Source organism: Chelonoidis abingdonii, chromosome 14 (assembly GCF_003597395.2).
Source record: "Chelonoidis abingdonii isolate Lonesome George chromosome 14, CheloAbing_2.0, whole genome shotgun sequence".
Lineage (NCBI taxonomy): Eukaryota > Metazoa > Chordata > Testudines > Testudinidae > Chelonoidis > Chelonoidis abingdonii.
Genome location: NC_133782.1, coordinates 36,105,469 through 36,124,475, shown reverse-complemented (window position 1 = coordinate 36,124,475; position 19,007 = coordinate 36,105,469). Strand labels below are relative to the sequence as shown.

General features: G+C 46.6%; 1 protein-coding gene and 1 gene segment (V, D, J or C); both read right to left on the bottom strand.

Annotated features, from left to right (window-relative positions):
- LOC116829666 ((Lyso)-N-acylphosphatidylethanolamine lipase-like) overlaps positions 1-19,007 on the bottom strand; it is a 124,220-nt gene that overhangs the window by 34,013 nt on the left and 71,200 nt on the right. The window lies entirely within an intron of this gene.
- The window catches only part of LOC116836979 (T cell receptor alpha chain MC.7.G5-like), an 83,107-nt gene that overhangs the window by 1,979 nt on the left and 62,121 nt on the right, over positions 1-19,007 (bottom strand). The window contains 3 exon segments of the C gene segment in view: positions 891-998; positions 1,521-1,565; positions 3,447-3,725. Of these exon segments, the coding sequence occupies positions 892-998; positions 1,521-1,565; positions 3,447-3,725 (431 nt within the window).

Here is a 19,007-nt window from a genome sequence, read left to right as displayed (position 1 = left end):
TAGTGGGCAGGAAAATGGGTGGCTGGATAGCTGGCGAGGGAAAAGGATGAGTGGAGATGAACAAACAGATCCTGGGAAGGAAGGAGGGATAGAAAAAATGGATCCAATTAGATAGATAATCCAAGTGCAGATGCAGGCTAGAAGGTAATAGGTAGATAGATGACAGATATGGATGGATAATAGAGACTGTGGAACCAGGCTAGACAGATGATAGGAAGAGAGACTGCGGAGGGAAGAATGGACAGAGAGAAAGGTGCTCTGGAGGAGAAGATGGCTAGGTAGATGCTGCTGAGGAAAGGATGGATGGGGAGAGGGATTAGAGGGCGCAGGAAGACTGGCTGGATTACACAGATCCCCTTAGCCCGGGCTGGTGCAACCATTTAGGTGACCTAGGCAGTCACCTAGGGCACTGGGATTTGGTTGGGGGGGGGGGGGGGATTTTCTTTGGCAGCGACCGCGGCAGCTGGACCTTCAGCCGCCCCGGTTGCTGCTGGCATTTCGGCGGAGGGAGAGCCACCTGCAGCAAGTAAGGGGGGGGGCGGCACGCAGGGGAACTCCCCGCCCCAGCTCACCCGTGCTCCCCCTCCTCCCCAAGCACACCGTGGCTGCTTCACTTCTCCTGCCTCCCAGGCTTGCGGTGCCAATCAGCTTAGGCGCGGCAAGCCTGGTAGGCAGGAGAAGTGAAGCAGCCACGGCGTGCTTGGGGTGCTCATGCTCAGAGCAGGGGTGACCTGGGGCAGGGGGGTGCCTCAGGGCAGAGGGTGGGGAGCTGCTGCAGGGGGTGTGTGCCTCAAGGTGGAGGCAGGGAGGGGCACAAGGTGGAAGTTTCGCCTAGGACTTGAAACATCCTTGCACCAGCCCTGCCCTTAAGCCTTCCCCATCCCACTCACTTTAGCTTTTCCACAACCAGATGGTCAGTAGCAGGTTAACCGCCACTCCTTTCACAAAAACGACTCTCAGGCCCAGCAGTGTGAATGACAGGAGGTTCAGCCTCTCGTCTGCAAGGCAACAGGAAATCAAAGGTCACAACAGATCAGACACACACATGCTACGGCTTCTGTCTGTCTCACTCCTGGATCTTACTCGGGGGTTAGATGCAGCTGGCAGCTACAAGGAATGGGATGACATTGACCCTACCAGAGACTAGCTGACCCTGTTCACAGACACTGGGATTTTCACAAGTTGGGTGCCCAACTCCCTTTGAAAGTCAGTCTCTAACTCCCTTTGGCCCACTTTGAAAGTCCCAGATGAAGCTCTTTGCCTCAGCGATTCCTTGCAAGAGAGTTGCACAGGTTAAAGAAGCGGTGTCCCTAAGCTCTGTTTGCAAGAAGCTGGGATTGGGTGACAGGTTATCATCAAGTGATCCATGCCCTGTCTGTTCACTCTCTCTGGGGCATTGGCCACTGTTGTAAGACAGGATACTGGGCTAGATGGACCTTTGGTCTGACCCAGTCTGGCTGTTCTTATGTCAGTGCTTCCTCTTATCAGTCCTCGCTTTGTCCTGGACACTGCATCCATACCTGTCTCAAAATTGTCATCCAGCTCTGTTATCCTGCAGGTGTCACCTGTAATTAAAAATAAAAATACTCATCAGCTATTAATAGAAATAATCAAAACCATTTAAATTCACACAAGTAAATTCACACAAGTCTTTGTATTTAGCATGTTTCCAATGGTTGTGCTAAAGGGCCAGCGGAGAACAGGGCTCCAGCGTGCTACGTGCTGTGCACACACGGACTGAGGTTCAGAGTGTCACAGATCTTATGGCTAGAAGGAATATTAGATCATCTAGTGGGACCCCCCACAAAAGACAGCCAGACAATGTCACCCGGGCATCCCTGTATTGATCCCAATTGTGTGTCTGAGTAAAGCGTCTGCTAGGTGGACATCAGTCTTGGGCTGACACAGCCAGAGCTGGAGAATCCAGCATTCCCCTGGGGATTTTGTCCTAGTGGTTAATCACTCCTGCTGCTAGAAAGTTGTGCCTCAAATCTCATCTCAGCTTCTCTGGCTTTAGCTTCCAGCCGGGGGTTCTTGTTGTGCCTCTCTCAGCTAGGTGAAAGAGCCCTCCAGGACCCTGCGTGTTCCACTCTGATCAAGCCACCCTGACCTTTGTGGTCAGAAAAACAGACTGAGCTCGCTGCAAGGGATCTCCCAGCCTTTGAAATGATTTCCATAGCTCTATTCTGCACCCTTTTGAAATGCAGATGCTGGAGCTGGATGCAGGACTGGGGTCCCCCATGCTGTGTACACAGGTAAAACCACTCCCCATCCAGTCCGACTCCCAACTCCCTTGTAACAGGGTGGCACCTCCCTGGGCTGCCGAGGATGAGACCCACCTGAGAGATATCAGGAGTCAGGTGGAAGCACTAGCAGGGCCCAGCTGGGGGAAGGGCCAGAGGGGAACGCCTGTAGGAAGCCCCTCAGTCCCTGGGAAAGAATCTGGCTGCAGGAGAGGCCAGAAGGTTTTGTTTCTGGTAAAGAGTTTGGAAGGTTAATTTGGAGAGTTGTGACCCCGGCAGCAGTGGGCTAATGACTGACCCAGCCAGAGGGCTGAGCCACCTGCCAAAGAAATCCCCAGAGCACTGCATTGATGGTCACTGGGGTGGTGGTGGGGGGGACACGCTAGCCCCACCAGGAGCTGCACTGCTGCACGTGGCACGAAGAGACACCTCCGGGTGAGCACGGCTCTTGTTACCATGTCCAAGAGAGTATTAGCCCTTTTCGATGCAGTGACGGTCACCGGGGTGGTGGTGGAGGACACGCTAGCCCTGCCAGGAGCTGCACCGCTGCACGTGGCACGAAGGGACACCTCCGGGTGAGCACGGCTCTTGTTACCATGTCCAAGAGAGTATTAGCCCTTTTCGATGCAGGGCCGCACCAGGAGCGGATGTTTGGTTGCTCGTCCGCTGTGACCCCCAATCCCTTTCAGTCTCACTGCTCTCTGGGATACGGACCCTTGCTCTGTGGGGTGGTCTGTGTTCCGAGATGTATAACTCTACTTGAGCTGTCTCAAAGCATGTTTTATTTGAATGGGCCCAGCTGGCCAAGTGAGCCACGGTGCCCTGGCTGCCCCCTTGTTTACCGCTCTGCCAATCTTTGGGTCACCCACAAATTTGAAGAACAGCAATTTTATATTTACTTCCAGGTCATCGATAAAGAGATTTAATGGCATTTGCCTAGCACCAGTACCTCTGGACCTCTACTAGAAACAATTCCATTCACTGATGATTCCCCACTGACTTCCAGCGGGACTTGGGTGCCTGACTCCTTTAGACAACTCTAAAAGATATCAGCAATTACATCACAAGACCCATCATCCCCACCACCAGCTCATCCATATCTCCCACATGTCAACACGAATGGGTCATTTCCTTGGTCACCACCAACCAGGGACCAGAGTCCAGCCTGCAGCCTAGAGACCATCTCCCAGCCCGCACATTTACCTTCCTCACCACTGTCACTCATTTCAAATGTTTCCATTTTTTGTTTAGCGATGCAGTGAAACGACTTCTTTTCTCTCCAAAGCACCGTCCCATAGCTTGCTTCCATTTTGTTGCTGTGTGGGTTTTTCACCTGCACAATGGAGCCACTGACTTCTGTGAGATTACTGTCTGAACTCCCAATTGAGATGTTCTCAGGGGCGAAGTCTGTGATAAGGCAAGCTGACAACTCTCCATCTTGGGACTTCAGTTGGTAGACAGAAGGGTCAGAATCTGAGAGATCTGTGAAAGAGAAAAATCACATGGCCGAGGGTCAGTAACCACAGTCCTTGCATGCCTCCTCATCTAACTCTGAAAAGCAGGCCTTGCAGCGAGACTAAAGATAACTTCCTCTTGGATAGACTAGACTGGGCAAGGGGCAACTTCACCCCAGTCTATATGAGGAAGAGATTTCTGATAGTAGGCAGCTCTTCAAACTTGCAAAGGCTGAACAAAATCATAGATTAGAAAGCCAGGAAAGACAATTATTCTAAGCTAGTCTGGCCTCATGTATTACATGGACAGTAAGAGTTGACCGAATTAATTCCTGTTTGAACTAGCGCTCATCTTTCAAGAAAAAGAGCAACCTTGATTTTAAAATTTCTCCTCCCTACACCTATTTGAATACTAGCTGATAATTACCCTATAGACATCATCAATTCAAGCTATGGATACTTATGTTTTTTTAAAATCTTTCCCCAAAGATCAGACCCTCTAGCCAGTGGCTCAGTTGTCTGGCTTTTCTCTGTGTTCCCTTTGGTTACGGGTTTGGGATACCCAGAAAAGTCACTCTCTCACCCCCATTCTGTGCTGAATGTGTCTTGGTGTGGTGTGGCAGTTCCGCTCTCTGATCTCTGCTCATGGATGGCTAGATTTCAGTTTTGGACTATCTGGGAGACAAGGATAGGCCTTACAAAGGGAAAGATGGATGGATGGAGAGAGAGAGAGAGAGAGAGAGAGAGAGAGAGAGAAACTGCAGAGGAAATGGATGGATAAATATAGGGGAAATGATGGATGGATGGATGGTTGGTTAGCTATTGGAGGAGTGAGGATCAATGAGTAGATCTCAAAGAGGAAAGAATGGATATGGTTGGGCAGCTAGCTAGCTATGGCTGGGGAAAGGCCAGATAGATTCTCCATTAGTGCTACAATTAATCACTATTTGCCTGACTCTGTGCTCCGTACCTCAAACCCTTGACTAGCACTAGCAGAGGGGGGTGTGCATGGTGGTGGTGGTTTTTTCACTCCCTTTCTGACTGTTCTGTACTTTTGCAAACGGCTCACTGAGCAAGTAACAATTTGAGGCTGGTTTTGCAGAGTGCAGCGCCTGCGAGGTGTGTTTGTTTCTCAAGGTTACTTGGCGCGACCGATGACTTTGTTCTAGCTCCGAAGGCCGATTTCCTGTAACCGCCCACAGAATTCACACCTCGCTCTGAGACTTTGCAGGTTGTTTTGGTAAATAGGTGCTATTATAACCGCAGCCCTATCACCCCCGTTTCCTGTTATTCTCTATGAACAGAGGGCTTGTCAGAGCTGCTGCGTACTGGTATCTCTGAGGTCCTTTATCTACAGAATGGCTGCAGGATGGACAGGGGTGGTCCAAACTGTACACAGCCTCCTGCCAATGGACTTCAACTTTCCACTGCCAGAGCCTTGCTAGACTCACAGGGAAGTCCAGGGACACTCAGTCCTTGAGCTGTCCCTTGGAGGCCAGCCCCAGTGGTGACTCAGAGGTGAACGCCTGTTCAGTTGTAGCCTCGGACCAAATTTGTTCCATGCAGACTAGCGTAGAAAACTCCCAGCCAAATTGGTGCTCATGCCCTAGAGGTGTGAGCATCGGTATCTGATTGCTCATCCTCTCCAAGTCAGCTATTCCCTCAGCCTCATGCTGGATTGGTACGAGTGTCCTAGAAGTGAAAGGCATCACATCCTATCCCCTGACCCCACCAGTCCCTCTGGATGGGAATCGGTGCCATGGACATCTGAAATGCCCCCATTCCATTCCCCCAACTTTCCTGAGCCAGCCAGTCCTCCTGACCTGAGACTGGATTCCAACTACCCCCCAGCTACGAAAAACTCCATATCCCATCCCAGATCTGGAACCAATTGAAACCAGCACCCCCTAGAGACGAAAGGCCCTATATCCCATTTCCTGCCCCACTGAGCCATCCATTGTACATGGATTTTGCACAAAGATGTATGCTACGAACATGTCACCTTACTTGCTAGCATTTATTGTTAGTCTGGTCCCTCTCCCAAAAGTGAGTTTGTTATTTCCTCCATAATTCACACTCAGGTAAATGGCATTGTAAAAACAATCCCACGCCCCACCCCAAACCTTTAAAGGGCTGACATCCACCTGGGGCACAGTTCAACTAGAGCTGGACAAATCACAGAATGATTTTTTGGCAGGTGGTTCATTGGTCATTTTGAAAAGTCAACCCAAAAATGGTTTGTCTGGGGTCAGAGTGTAAACGAAAAGTTTTGATGAGTGGAAAAGTTTAAAAAAATATTGAGGTCAAACTAAATGTTTCACTTGGACAGAACTGAAATGCTTTGTTTCAATTTTGCCAAGTATCGGGGGTAGCTGTGTTAGTCTGTACCCACAAAAACAATGAGGAGTCTGGTGGCACTTTAAAGACTTACAGATTTCTTTGGGCATAAGCTTTTGTGGGTAAAAAATCCACTTCTTCAGATATATGGAGTGAAAATTACAGATGCAGGCATAAATATAAAATATGTATATATAACATTGGTTCTCCACTTGTAAGGTAACTCCCTTCTCTTCGTGTGTCGGTATATTTATGCCAGTATCTGTAATTTTCATTCCGTGCCTCTGAAGAAGTGGGTTTTTATCCACAAAAGCTTATGCCCAAAGAAATCTGTTAGTCTTTAAAGTACCACCAGACTCCTCGTTGTTTCAATTTTGACCACTTTTTAAAATGTTTTTGAATTTAAATAAAATTAAATTAAACATCGAAGCAAAGTTCTTTCAGACTGAAAAGTCAAGAATTCATTTCAAAGACGTTGAAATGAAACACTGGGGGATTTTTCTTCAGTTTTGGATGGTTTTTTCTTTTTCCAAAGAACCATTTGGCACAATTACAAACTCACAAAATGCTAAGCAGTGTTGCCAGCTCTGCAATTTCTACCGAACAAAGTTTCAGAAGAATTTCTCCCTGTTCTGAATGTGTTAACCATTGATGCAGAAAGAAATTTAGCATTTGCCCTTGTTTCTTGTATTCCCCCCTCCACCCCCGATATTCTCTATTTTAGAATCTGAAGTCATCAGAATGCTGCATCTGTGACCTCCTAGTGTGGTACGATGGAAGCAATTCTAATGGCACAACATCAGCGTTGTAACCTAACATTTAAGTTCCTATCTGGTGTCCTGCACCGTAGTAGCTGCACTGCTCAGACAAGTTATCCTCCCACACCACTCAGCGGTATTCCCACTCCAGGGGAAAATGAGGCTCAGCTATTGTAAAGAAAGAAGCACAAAGGGAGTTAGGCATAATTAACCCCATTGACATTCACTAGGATTTGGTTCCTGAATCTCTTTATAAGTCCCGGAGAAAGTGACTTGCCCACAGTGAGCCTGTGGCAGAGTTAAGAACTGACTACAGGTGTTTGGGGTGCTATTTCCCCATCAGACCCAGTGTCCATATAGCCCAGGACCAGTTGCTTCCCAGGAAGATACAAGGGTCTCCGCAGTGGGCTGTCATGGCTGGATGATTATATGTATTGATATCAGGTGTTAAGTTCCTTTATGCTTTTCAAAATATCTTTAAAAATCTGGCCCTTATGATACAATTTTCCCACAGCAGAAGTTTCTTCCTAAGGAATATGTTAAACTCATAGGAGGGAGAGAGACAAAATCCTTGGAGGTAACTTTACATACATGTGCAGGCTGAGAGTTGGGACCTGGGTGCCTAACTCCTTAGGCTACATGCACACAAAGGACTCCTAGTGCGGATGCAGTGGACAGCAATGATGTGCTTTGAGCCAGTGTAGCCAACCCACCCTCGGAGAGGGATGAGCTTTGTCAGTAAAAGACCAGCAAAGCTGCACTAACCGCATCTAAACGAGGGACTTTGGCCAGCCCAGGGATCATAGCTCATCATGCCCCGAACCAACAGCGCTGGGCAGCCCAAGGCTGCAGCGTAGACCTGGCCTCTGGCTTCCCAGCCATTCACTAACGGTGGGAAGGGATCACGAAATTATCTAGGCCACACAGGCAAAGCAATGTAATCCCCTTTGGGAACAAATATTTGAGCTGGTACAACATCTCCCATCTTTTTTTAATTGCTTTTCAATGAAACGAAAATATTTAAGCAATAAAGTTCTGCTTTCGTTGACAATCTTTGACATGGTTGTTGAAGAGCCATAAACCTGACAACTGTTTTGGGGGGGTTGTTTGTTGTGGCAAAATCCCAAACCGTTTGTTTTCAATTAACCATATTGGGTTGCCCAAACCAGAACAAATGGGTAGGGGGGAAGGGTGTTTGTTTTTTCAACGGAAACCAAATATTTCTGAAAAATATTTAGATGAAGTTCTAAAAATTGCTGAAACTTTTTTTTTTTAAACAGGTCACAGGGAGTACCAGCTCTAAAACATATAATTTCCAAGCAGTGCCAAAAAGCTCCACTTAACCAAGTGCAAAAATAAAAAATAAAAAAGGAAGAAAAAAGAAAATGCACATAAAAAATAGAAGATTTTTAGGTTGATCTAGAAAGGTCAAAAGAATGCTTTGGCCTAGATTTGGCTGCTTCAGGAGCTGGATACCTCATTCACATTAAAATTCCTGGTTAGAAAAGAAATGATTTTACAAATCTCTGCCTTAATGGCTATTTTAATTAGGAAACTTACTTGGAAGCACTAAGCTCTGTTCCAGCTCCAAAGGTCACCGTCCTAGACCCGGCATTCCCACCCCAGTCTGAACCGTTACAAATACCCTCCTCCAAGAATGAGTCAGAGAAACTACTCAGGGAAAGCAGCAAAGAGTCTTGTGGCACCCTATAGACTAACAGACGTATTGGAGCATGAGCTTTCCTGGGTGAATCCCCACTTCGTCGGATGCACTCAGGGAAACTCTCCTTTTCATATAGCACAGAATAGCGACTTCAGGATGAATGTGGTGGTTTCTCTGACTGTTTCCTCATCCCAAGTGCTTACATAGGTTCCAGCTTCACAGTATCTGGCCTTTCATGAAGTTGGATGGAGTTGATCCTCACAGATACCTGGGTGGTAGTGACTTGAGTTCCATCTATTTCTCTATCTATCATTGCACTCTGGTTCCATCCTACGCTTTTCATAGCCTGCCTCTCTGGGTCAGACTCACCTGGGTTGACCCTCCGCCTACTCCCTCTTCCGAATGTGAGCTTGTCATTTCTCCATCATCATTCACAACTCAGCAAAGGCCTTTACAAGCATCCAAAACTGCACTTACATATTCTAGTGTTTCTGCCCCAAAATTACATGTTCTTAGTGCCAAAGTCGGAAACAGTCTAGGTACACTAGCTGAAATTTTTCATTCAAAATATTTTAGTTATTAGGCCATTTCATGAAAATGGATATTTGTCCACCTCTCAAATTGGTTTTTATTCCATTTTTTGGGAAAAAAAGTTTCAAATTTTAGTTGACCACGCCCTCCCCCCCCCCACCAGTTTTAGTTCTGACATTTCAGCTTTCATCCAACGTGTAAAGTTTCCTTTATCAATTTGGAAACATGTTGGGAGTTGTCCAGACTCCATTTTGAAATGGAAAGAAGTTGTTTTCTACACTTTCCAGTTTTGAAAAGATGGTTTAAAATATCTGTGGATAAACTGTGCTCACTCTGTGTACTCTCAATCATTCAGCTCTGGTTCCAGTAGAAAGTTCTCCTAGTCTGCCTTTCTCATTCAGCTTTGTGGCTTGACAGCCAGCATGGTTCCACTTCCAGCTATAACCTGAGAGCCTCCACCTCCGTATTGCACACTCCAGGGAGCTTTCCAAGCCCTAGTTCCATTTCCCGTAGTTTAGCCCTCGGTTACTTCGTTCTAGAGATACCAAGTGGAGGTGCCTGAAACCTCTCTTTGCTACCTCTCTTTCCCCATTAAATATGCCTGATTTTCAAACGTGGAAACACTAGATTTTTTTTCCAACCTGTCAGGGATGGTCTAGACCAGTGGTTTCAAAACTTGTTCTGCCGCTTGTGCAGGAAAAGCCCCTGGCAGCCAGTATGTCCCTCATCCCACGCCACTTCCTGCAGCCCCCATTGGCCTGGAGTGGCGAACCGCGGCCAGTGGGAGCCGTGATCAGCTGAACCTGCCCACACAGCTGGTAAAAAAACCAGTCCGTCCCACCAGCGGGCTCACCCTGCCCAAGCAGCAGAACAAGTTTGGGAACCACTAGTCTAGATAATACCATGAGAGCAGGGGACTGGACTAGATGACCACACTTTAGCTTTTCATTAGCAATTCTTTGATTGCACATTTTTGTCACATGACTGTTGTTGGGGTTTTCCCCCCTATAGCAAAAATTTGTACTTTGGAGCATTTTCCATTTTGGAGGAAAAATCCATTTTCTTCTATTTTGGTAGGACTGTGAAAATTTATTACGTTAAGCATATCACACTGCCCTCCTATCTCCTCCTCCCCTGCCCTGTCCTCCTTGCCCCCTCCCCTTCTCCTTTTCCTTTCTTTTGACTGATTCCCTCCTCACTAAATTGAGCTAAAAAAATCATGGCACTAACATGCCTTGTGCTGCCATCCCATTGTTCACTCTAATTCCTTCCCTCACCCTGGGCCTGTCTGCTCTATTTCCATTGTCCGCTCCTCGGGGCAGGGACTGGCAGCGGCTGTGTCTGTACAGTGCCTAGCGCAACAGGCCCCTTTCTGGGCTAGGCCTCAGGCACTAATGTAATAAACAGGATGAATAGTAACGTAAGGGGCAATTTTTATTCTTACCTGGCCTTAAACCTACAGGGGAAGCTGCTTCAAGACAAACAGAATCCAGGCTAAACAAAAACGTCAAACCCTTGGTGGGTGGGGGGAGGAAAACTTACCCAGAGTCACTAGAACTTTGGTCCCCATTCCAAATATGAGTTTTCCCAGCCCCTCATTACTCACACTGTGACACCAGCCTCTACAAAATGGGAGGTGACTCTTTCAACTCCTGCTCCTCTTGGGTACGAGGTGGAGAAGCTTGTGAAATGCTCTCCCAGTGAAGGGCTGGGAAATCCCATTGGACAAAACAATTTAACACATCTCTGGGGAACCAGGTGGGTGGGGAAATCCAGGGATGGCTAAGAGATGGAGGTTGGGATTGGCTGACCCAGTAATCCCGTATTCTTCTCTCACATTTGTCATTCTGGAATTTATAGGACGACATGCAGAAAAATAAGTGAGGGTTCTAAGGCCTTAGTGGGTCAGCTAGTGTATTTCCAAACCATGCATGTGTCTCTGTCTGTCTGTCTAACTACCACAGGGATTTGTGTTGGTGCCTGTCACTATAGAATTGGGCATCTTTCAAGCTCACAGACACTAAGTGAGGTCCCTATAGCATATTGCAAGGAAAAATATTGTCAGAGTGGATTTTAGCTAAATATGATCTACCAGCGCTTTGTGATACTACGGTGAGGAGTGGGGTATAGAGACTGACTAGACTAGATTCCAGCCCGTTATACTCCGGCTCCATTTACGTATGGTTTATAAAAGTTAAAGAAATGACTGAGAAGTGTTTATTGAATGGTTAATCAACTGTTCTTAGACTGTTGAAAGAATCCAACAAGTCAGTAGCTAGTTCATAACCAGGAATTGTACCTTTCCTTAGCACCGTCTGCTGACGAGTTATAACCGTTCACAGTACATACTAACTGTGCCTCTGACAGGCTCATAAAACCAAATAACCAATTATTGACCCTGTCTAAATTATTTATAAATAGAGCCTCAATATACCCATTTTGATTGCTCATTTTTGGTTCATAATGGGAGTTATCCAAATTCCATTTTGAAACTGACAGATAGTTTCAAAATGTCCAGGTTTTGAAAACTGTTTTTTTAAAGTTCATGGCTAATCAATGTGGTATCTAGCCATCCTCCTTTCCATCCATAGATCTATGGATTTGCCATGAAAACCTGCCACAAAATACCGAGACACTCATTTCAGTTCCATCACGTATCCTCTGCATTGCGATTGATATTTTCAAAGTTAGGCAGCCAACTTCCATTGAATTTCAGTGAGAATTGGTTGCCTCTCTCCCTGAAGCCTTTTTCCTTTCGCCCTTGTGCCATACTCACATGGGTTCACCATCAGCTTGGTCCCCTTTCCAAACGTGAGCTTATCTCCTCTATAACTCACACAACCCAGGAAACCTTTACAAGAACCTTCTTCATGGTGCTGACCTTACATAACATTTCGCTTGCACTTAAGTTTTTACGGAGTGTTTCCTACTTTGGACACAAAGTCTACAAGTCTGTTTTCAGCTGAGGTTCCAATGTGTCCATCATGGACCCTCTTTGATTTCAAAACCTCACAGGAACTAGAGCTGGAAAAGTTCCATCTAGGCACATACCCCTGCTCTTGGCTGGTCCCATCCCCCTACTTGCTAATGTATTAAAGGGCGAGGATTGTCTTGTGTTTGGGATGGGAGACGGGAAATCTTGGTTCCGTTCCCAGCTATGTCACAGAATCCTTTAAGCTGACATTTTCAAAGCTGCTTAGGGGATTTGGACACCCAGACTCCATAATGCCTAGTTCAGCTCCCCAATGGCTAAAGGAGGTGGAGAAGGATGGATGGTCCTTTGGTTAAAGCAGCATAGAGAGGTCAACTTACTCGGGGTAACAAGAAGTTTGGTTCCAGTTCCAAATAAAACTTTTCCATAGCCCTGTGTTATCTCACTGACTCCAGCCTCTACAAAATGGGAGGGTGACTGTCACAACTCAGTCTGATTTTTTTTCAGGTGACATGAAATTTGTAAAACTATTTCATTTCAACTGAGAAATCACATTACTCGAGTCATTTATTAAAAGAACTGAAGAAATCCCTGGGGAAATCTCCTGTCAAGAATCCAATATTTACCCAGAGACTGGAGTTTGACTGGGTGATTTACTAAGTAATTTCCTACCCTGACTCATGTAAATCTAGGAATTATATGATCATGTCAAAAGATTCTGGGTAAAATTTTCAGAGCCGCTTGAGTGAATTAGGAGTCAAAGTCCCATTTTCAGAAGTGACATGAGCCAGATTTAAAGGTATTAGGCACCGAGTGGAATTTTCAACAACCCCTTGCCACCTAACACCCATTAACATCAATAGACATGAAGTGTCTAGGTGTTTTTGAAAAATCCCACTCAGCACCTTTGGCCAGACAGTCAAAGATATTTAGAAGTCCAAAGATGTGGATAGGCACCTAGTAGGATTTTCAAACATGTCAAACCGAGTAAGGTGCCTAACTCCCATTGAATTCCCATCTGCATCTTTAGGCACCAAACTACCTAGGAAAAGTTGGTCGTTAGGAGCCTATGTTTTGTTGAAAGTCAGTGCGTCTTAGGCTTCTAAGTCACAAAGGATTTTTTTCCGCCTTAGCCTCCTGAGTCACTCGAAGATGAGACCCAAAGTCATTCATTTGAAAATGTTACTCCCTCTCACCAAATACAAGGGTTCATGCCCAGGGGGGGCACCTAATATAATCTCCAGGCCTCAAGATCCTACCTATCTGTACCCTGCCATCTGCGTACGTACACGTCTAGTTACTCAGACTCTTCTGTCTAATTATAAGTCCCTCATTACTATATTTTCTTTCATTCTTTCTTTCTGCAGCACCACTCTAATGATCTATACCCATGCATACCTCTTCCTAACCCTGTCTAGCTTTCTATCTTTCCATCTGCAGGATCACTTAGGTATCTCTCTATAGTCCATGGACCATGAATCATTATCTTCTGCCCCCACCACACACACTCTTGTTCTGCCCTTATCATTTAATTGCTATTTTATACTCACCTGGCTTGACCATCAGCGTTGTACCTTTTCCAAACGTGAGCTTATATCCCCCACCTCCATAATTCACACAACCCAGGAAGCCTTTACAAGAACCTCCGTGACTGGGCTGCTGTCTGACATGATTCTGCCCCAGTTAGGGTTTTCAGAACATTGCCTGCTTTGGACAGCAGGTCTATAAATCCATTTCTAACTGGATTTCCCCATGTGTCCATGACGGACCCCTTTTCTGCCACCATCACATGGGAATTGGAGATGGAAAAGATGCGTCTAGTTCCATCCCCAGGGATTTCTAGGTCTCACTTAGTCTGTATGCGCTACGGCTAATAAAGTAAAGGGAAAGGTGGTTTTTGGTTTGGCTGGGCTGGTACAAAAGAGATCTGCCTTCAAATCCCAGCTTTGCCATCACAGACTCTGTGTGACCTTGGTCCCTACATAAGCTGACATTATCAAAGCTGTCTAGGCAACCTGGGTGTCCCATGAAAGACTGGCCCACCCCCTCATTGATGTTATGTTCGTAGCATATATGCAGGGAAGTTAGAGTAGTTTATGGTTTTATCTTTCTGGAAGATTGCAAAGTAGCACTGCTTTATCTCTTAGACTCCACAACTCATTACCAAGAGCCAAAACCAGCGAGAGACAAAGCAGGCTTCTCCCTAAGGCAGAGAGGAACAACTCACCCCACCTTGCTCTGGGCTGGATGTTTGCAAAGTAACAGTTGAGGATCAAGCACTTCCCTCTGAGCCCCTAACCTGCAAGCAGCCCCCTTGGAACTGAAAGGGAAAGCTTGTCATTTTAGCACTGTTTCTCAGTACACCACGCTTGTCTAAGAGGGATGGCTGGATTTGCTGTTGAAGCAGCATTAGACAAATCAAACTCACCGGGGGTAACAAGAAGCTTGGTCCCAGTTCCAAATACAACCGCCCGTGCTCCCTGATTATTCACACTGTGACACAAGCCTCTACAAAATGTAGGCAACAGTCCCTTTATCTTGTTGTACAAAACAAGTCAGAGGACGGTGGAATGATTCCCCAGAGGAAGTGAAGAGAAGGATCGTAAAAGGTCCCTGGTGAATATTAAGGGAACAACAGACCAGTGGCACATGGATGGGGAAAGACCCACCCAGCTTTTTCATCCCTGACTTCTGTAACTCTAGGATGTGTGTGATGACCCGAGAGATTCTCACGATACATAGGAGGGTTATAAGTGGTGCATTCCCCACGTAATATTTATCTCTCTCACGAAAACCAGCCACAAGATATGAAGGGCTGCATTCCAGTTCCATCATGCACTCTCCACATTCTGCTTTTCTGGCTTTATCCACACCCTGCTAACCAGAGCTGACCCTTAGCCACATCCCTCATTCAAACAGCAGCTGATCTGCTCCAAACTCCTTCACAAGCTTTCCTGATTGCGCTGCTCTCACCTACGATTCTGCTCTCAATTAGCTTTTCTGGATTATTTACTATTTCCCGAATGTCTCGTGCCATGGAAACCATGGGGACATTTCCAGAGCTGCCTTTCAGAGTTGGATGCTCAATTCCCGTGAATTTGAATGACCCCAGAGCGTAAAAATCTCTTATACACCTGTGAGAATCTCAACTCTGACCAACACGCCTGTCTCTGACTGGCCCTCCCATGTGTCTGTTATGAATCCTTTGTGCTTCACAGCCTCAGGAGAGTTAGAGATGGAGAAGGTCCCGTCTAGTCCAAGCTACTGGCGCTACTATCCCCCTCCTCCAGCCAACCTCTCTCTATGCCTCAACTCCCCATCCAATACTATGGCCACTATCCCTCTCTGGCTAGATCAGACCAGACAAAAGTGCAAAATACTCTGCATTGGGCACAGCTTATGCCTGAGTATTATGGGGTTATACCCCTTCTAAATATCTTAGTTTGTACGTACATGAACTGTTGATGTCCTCATTATCCAAACAGATATAACGATATCCTGATTCAAAATCCTACTAAACTCCCTTCGGTAATATTTTCTGGCAAGAAGTTCCATGGTTTTAAATTTTCCACTCATTATCTTACATCTCTGTGTCACTGTACAATATCTGTCCTTTCTGATATCTATCCATCCCCAACCCCAGCCTCCGGCTACAATCGATCCTCACAGGGGTGTCTCATCGCTTTGGGAAGCTAGTCCCTCTGTCACCATTATGAAAATGTTCATCCTCAATGTATGTTATCCCAGCTCCCCAAACAAACCATCTTCCCCCTTTGAGATGAGCGATATGGGACTGTATGTAGCTCACTCACTTGGTTTCACGGTCAGCTGTGTTCCTCTCCCAAAGGTGAGCTTGTTTATAGATGCCCCAAAACTCCCCCAGTGGTGGATGCTATAACGCTAACCCATCACTGCACACGTTAACACAAACCCTTCTCGCTTTCTTCTTAGCTCAGCTATCCCTGGGATACCAAGTTTAGCTCGGGGTCCTAATGGTACTTTAACACCCTTGGATTGCAAAGTACCTCAGGGACAGTCTTTTGGATCTGTGTCTGTACCGCACCTAGCACAGGCAGTTCCTCCTCTTTCCCGGGCTACGTAGCACAAACAGCCAATAACAACTTGGGATGTAAGTAGACTGCACAATGCTGTTCAAAATAGAAATGGCTTATTGGTGCGTTTCCATTACCACAATGTCTGGTCTTTTCTGTTCTCTCAGGTCCATCTATCTATAGAGATGTGTGATTTCTGGCTGCCTCGCAGGCCTTCATACAGTGATGCTGACAACAGCCCGGTGACAAAGGAGAAACATTATTTTGAGGAACTGAGTCACAGAGAATAAATGACTGGCCCAAAGTTACCAAGTGAGTCAGCCGTGGGGGGGGGAATGGAACCTAGGAGTCCTGTCTTACACGGCAGTGTTTTAACTACTCCCAGAACGTGCAGTCTATACTTGGTTGTCAGGGGTACCTGCCTCTGCTTCAGGCCTAGCCCAGACCGGAGGGGAGCTCCCTTATCAATATTAGCCCAGTGGGTGGGGTAGGAGACCCACATCCAATTCCCTTCTCTGCCTGGTGTGAGACGGGACTTGTTCCCGGCTCTCGCACTGCTGGCGAATGCTGTAGCCACTGGCTACGGGAGAGAGTGGGACAAGGCTTTCCCATTTTCTCCGGTTGAAGCTGTTCCACTTTTTATAGCTAGCTAAGTCACTGGTGCAGGGGCTTGAACGCAGGCCTCATCCATCCACGCCCTAACCCCCAGGCTGGAGCCATACAAGCCAGGTGAGGTTAGAGCTTGTATTGACCCAACTCCCGCTGGCAAAAGGTGTCAAGCTACACGTCTTCAGGACTGGGAACGGTGCTCAGAGCAGCACAGCTAACTCCACGGTGAAGCAGACGAGGGAAGTAGTGGGGGCAAAAGACTTATCTGGCTTTAAGACTAAGCTTGATAAGTATATGGAGGGGATGATATGATGGGATAGTTTAATTTGGGCAATTGATCTTGGATTATCAGCAGATAAGTCTGCTCAATGGTCTGTGAGGGGATGTTGGATGGGATGGGATCTGAGTTACTGCAGAGAATTCTTTCCTGGGTGTTGGCTGGTGAGTCTTGCCCACATGCTCAGGGTTTAGCTGATCACCATATTTGGGGTCGGGAAGGAATTTTCCTCCAGGGCTCATTGGCAGGGGCCCTGGAGATTTTTCGCCTTCCCCTGCAGCGTGGGGCATGGGTCGCTTGCTGGTGGATTCTCTGCAGCTTGAGGTCTTCAAACCACAATTTTGAGGACTTCAATAACTCAGTCATGTGTTAGGGGTTGTTATAAAAGTGTATGGGTAGTGTTCTGTGGCCTGCTTTGTGCAGGAGGTCAGACTAGATGATCATATTGGTCCCTTCTGACCTACGAGTCTATGAGATAGTCCCTGGGCAGGCGAAGAGTGAGACCGACTAGGCACAGGCCGTTCGTAGGCCCATTCATAGTCATTCATGACGGCAACGGCCACTACCAGAGAAAAGAGACGAGGGCAGACAGACCCTAGATCTGCTCCCACCGGGCCAGGCTTTCAGTCACCTTATAGCACTTCTTCCTGCCACCGATCCCTCTAATGGCTCGTGGTGAAGGGCCAGAGTTGCAGGAGGCCTCAGGCAGCACAGCTCCTATGGGGTCAATGGAGCTGCACCAATTCATATCAGCCGTGGGTTTGCTCCTGGCAGGGCCAAAACACAACCGGCTAACGGGGAAAGCGCTTCCCAAGGCTCCAAGGCAAATTAAACAAAACCAGTCTTTTGGGAGCACTGAACCTACCTGGAGAAACCACAAGTTTAGTCCCAGCTCCAAAGAGGAGCTTATTGAATCCACTGGTCCTCACTATGATGCAAGCCTCTACAAAATGGTGGGGCAGGAGATAGCTCCCTGGACTGGCTGTGGAGCTCTGTCTGTGCACAAGAGGCACTGAACAGTGGAATGACCCACCAAGGGAAGGGGATGGAAGCCCCATTCCCCAGGACAGGTAAATCTGCCTACCTGTTCTTGCACCTATCTCATTATCTGTCCTTCTGTCCACAGCGTCTATGCCCTTTATTTCATCTGCATTATCTGTCTGTCCTTCCAGCTGGGGTATCTTTCATCACAGTATCTCTGTCCATCTGTCTGTCTCGGTACACATATGACCCTTGTTCCCATGATATCTGAGCACCCGGGGAGTCTATTGCATCCCTTGTCATTTACAAAGACTTCTTACTTTTTTTGCTCAGTTTCATCCCATTATTCCAGCCTCTCCAACAAATTAAGCACCCCTCTCTGGTGTCTGCACCCTGCATATTAACCCATATTCCTCATCTTACTTCTCACCTACTGGGTTCCACCTTCACCTGGGTGCCACTCCCAAAGGTGAGTCTGGCTCCTGAGCCTCCTAGTTCACACAGTGATTTCTGATGCAGCCAAAACGCCACAACCCTGCTTTTATCCACTGGGTTCCTCTTAGCAATGAGGCTAACGTCCAAGCTCTAGCCACATATATGTGTATATACACTTACAGCTATATATAAAGAGAATATGTGTAATCTCTCTCTCTCACGCGCGCACACACACACACACACTACTGTAACACACTTAGAGGTCCAAACCAAAACCAGAAGCGCAGTGTGTTAGGAGCTGTACAAACTGAAAAGAGACAGCCTCTGCCCCAAAGATCCTATAGTGGAAACACACATGAAAGTATCCTATCATGAATTTGTAGAGGAGGAGCTGAAGCACCAGGAATAATTTGTCCCAGATCACACAGGGAGACACTGGCAGAATTGGAAAGAAACCCCAGTTATTTGCAGTCCCCAGCCACTGCCTTAACTACAAGACAATTACCGCTCTCTAGAAAAAAATCTGTGCAAGGCTAAGAAAACAAAATTGATTTTCTTATTAGAGCAGGTTGGAAAAAATTCAGCTGAATGAAAACTTTCATGGAAGCTGCCTGCTTTGCTCATTTATTTATTACTCTTCTTTGGAAAACCCAAAGAACTTGAAAATCAAAAATTGTTGAGTGAAAACAAAGTTTTCAACTGAATATTTTTAGTTTTCAGTTGCTGGCAATAGAG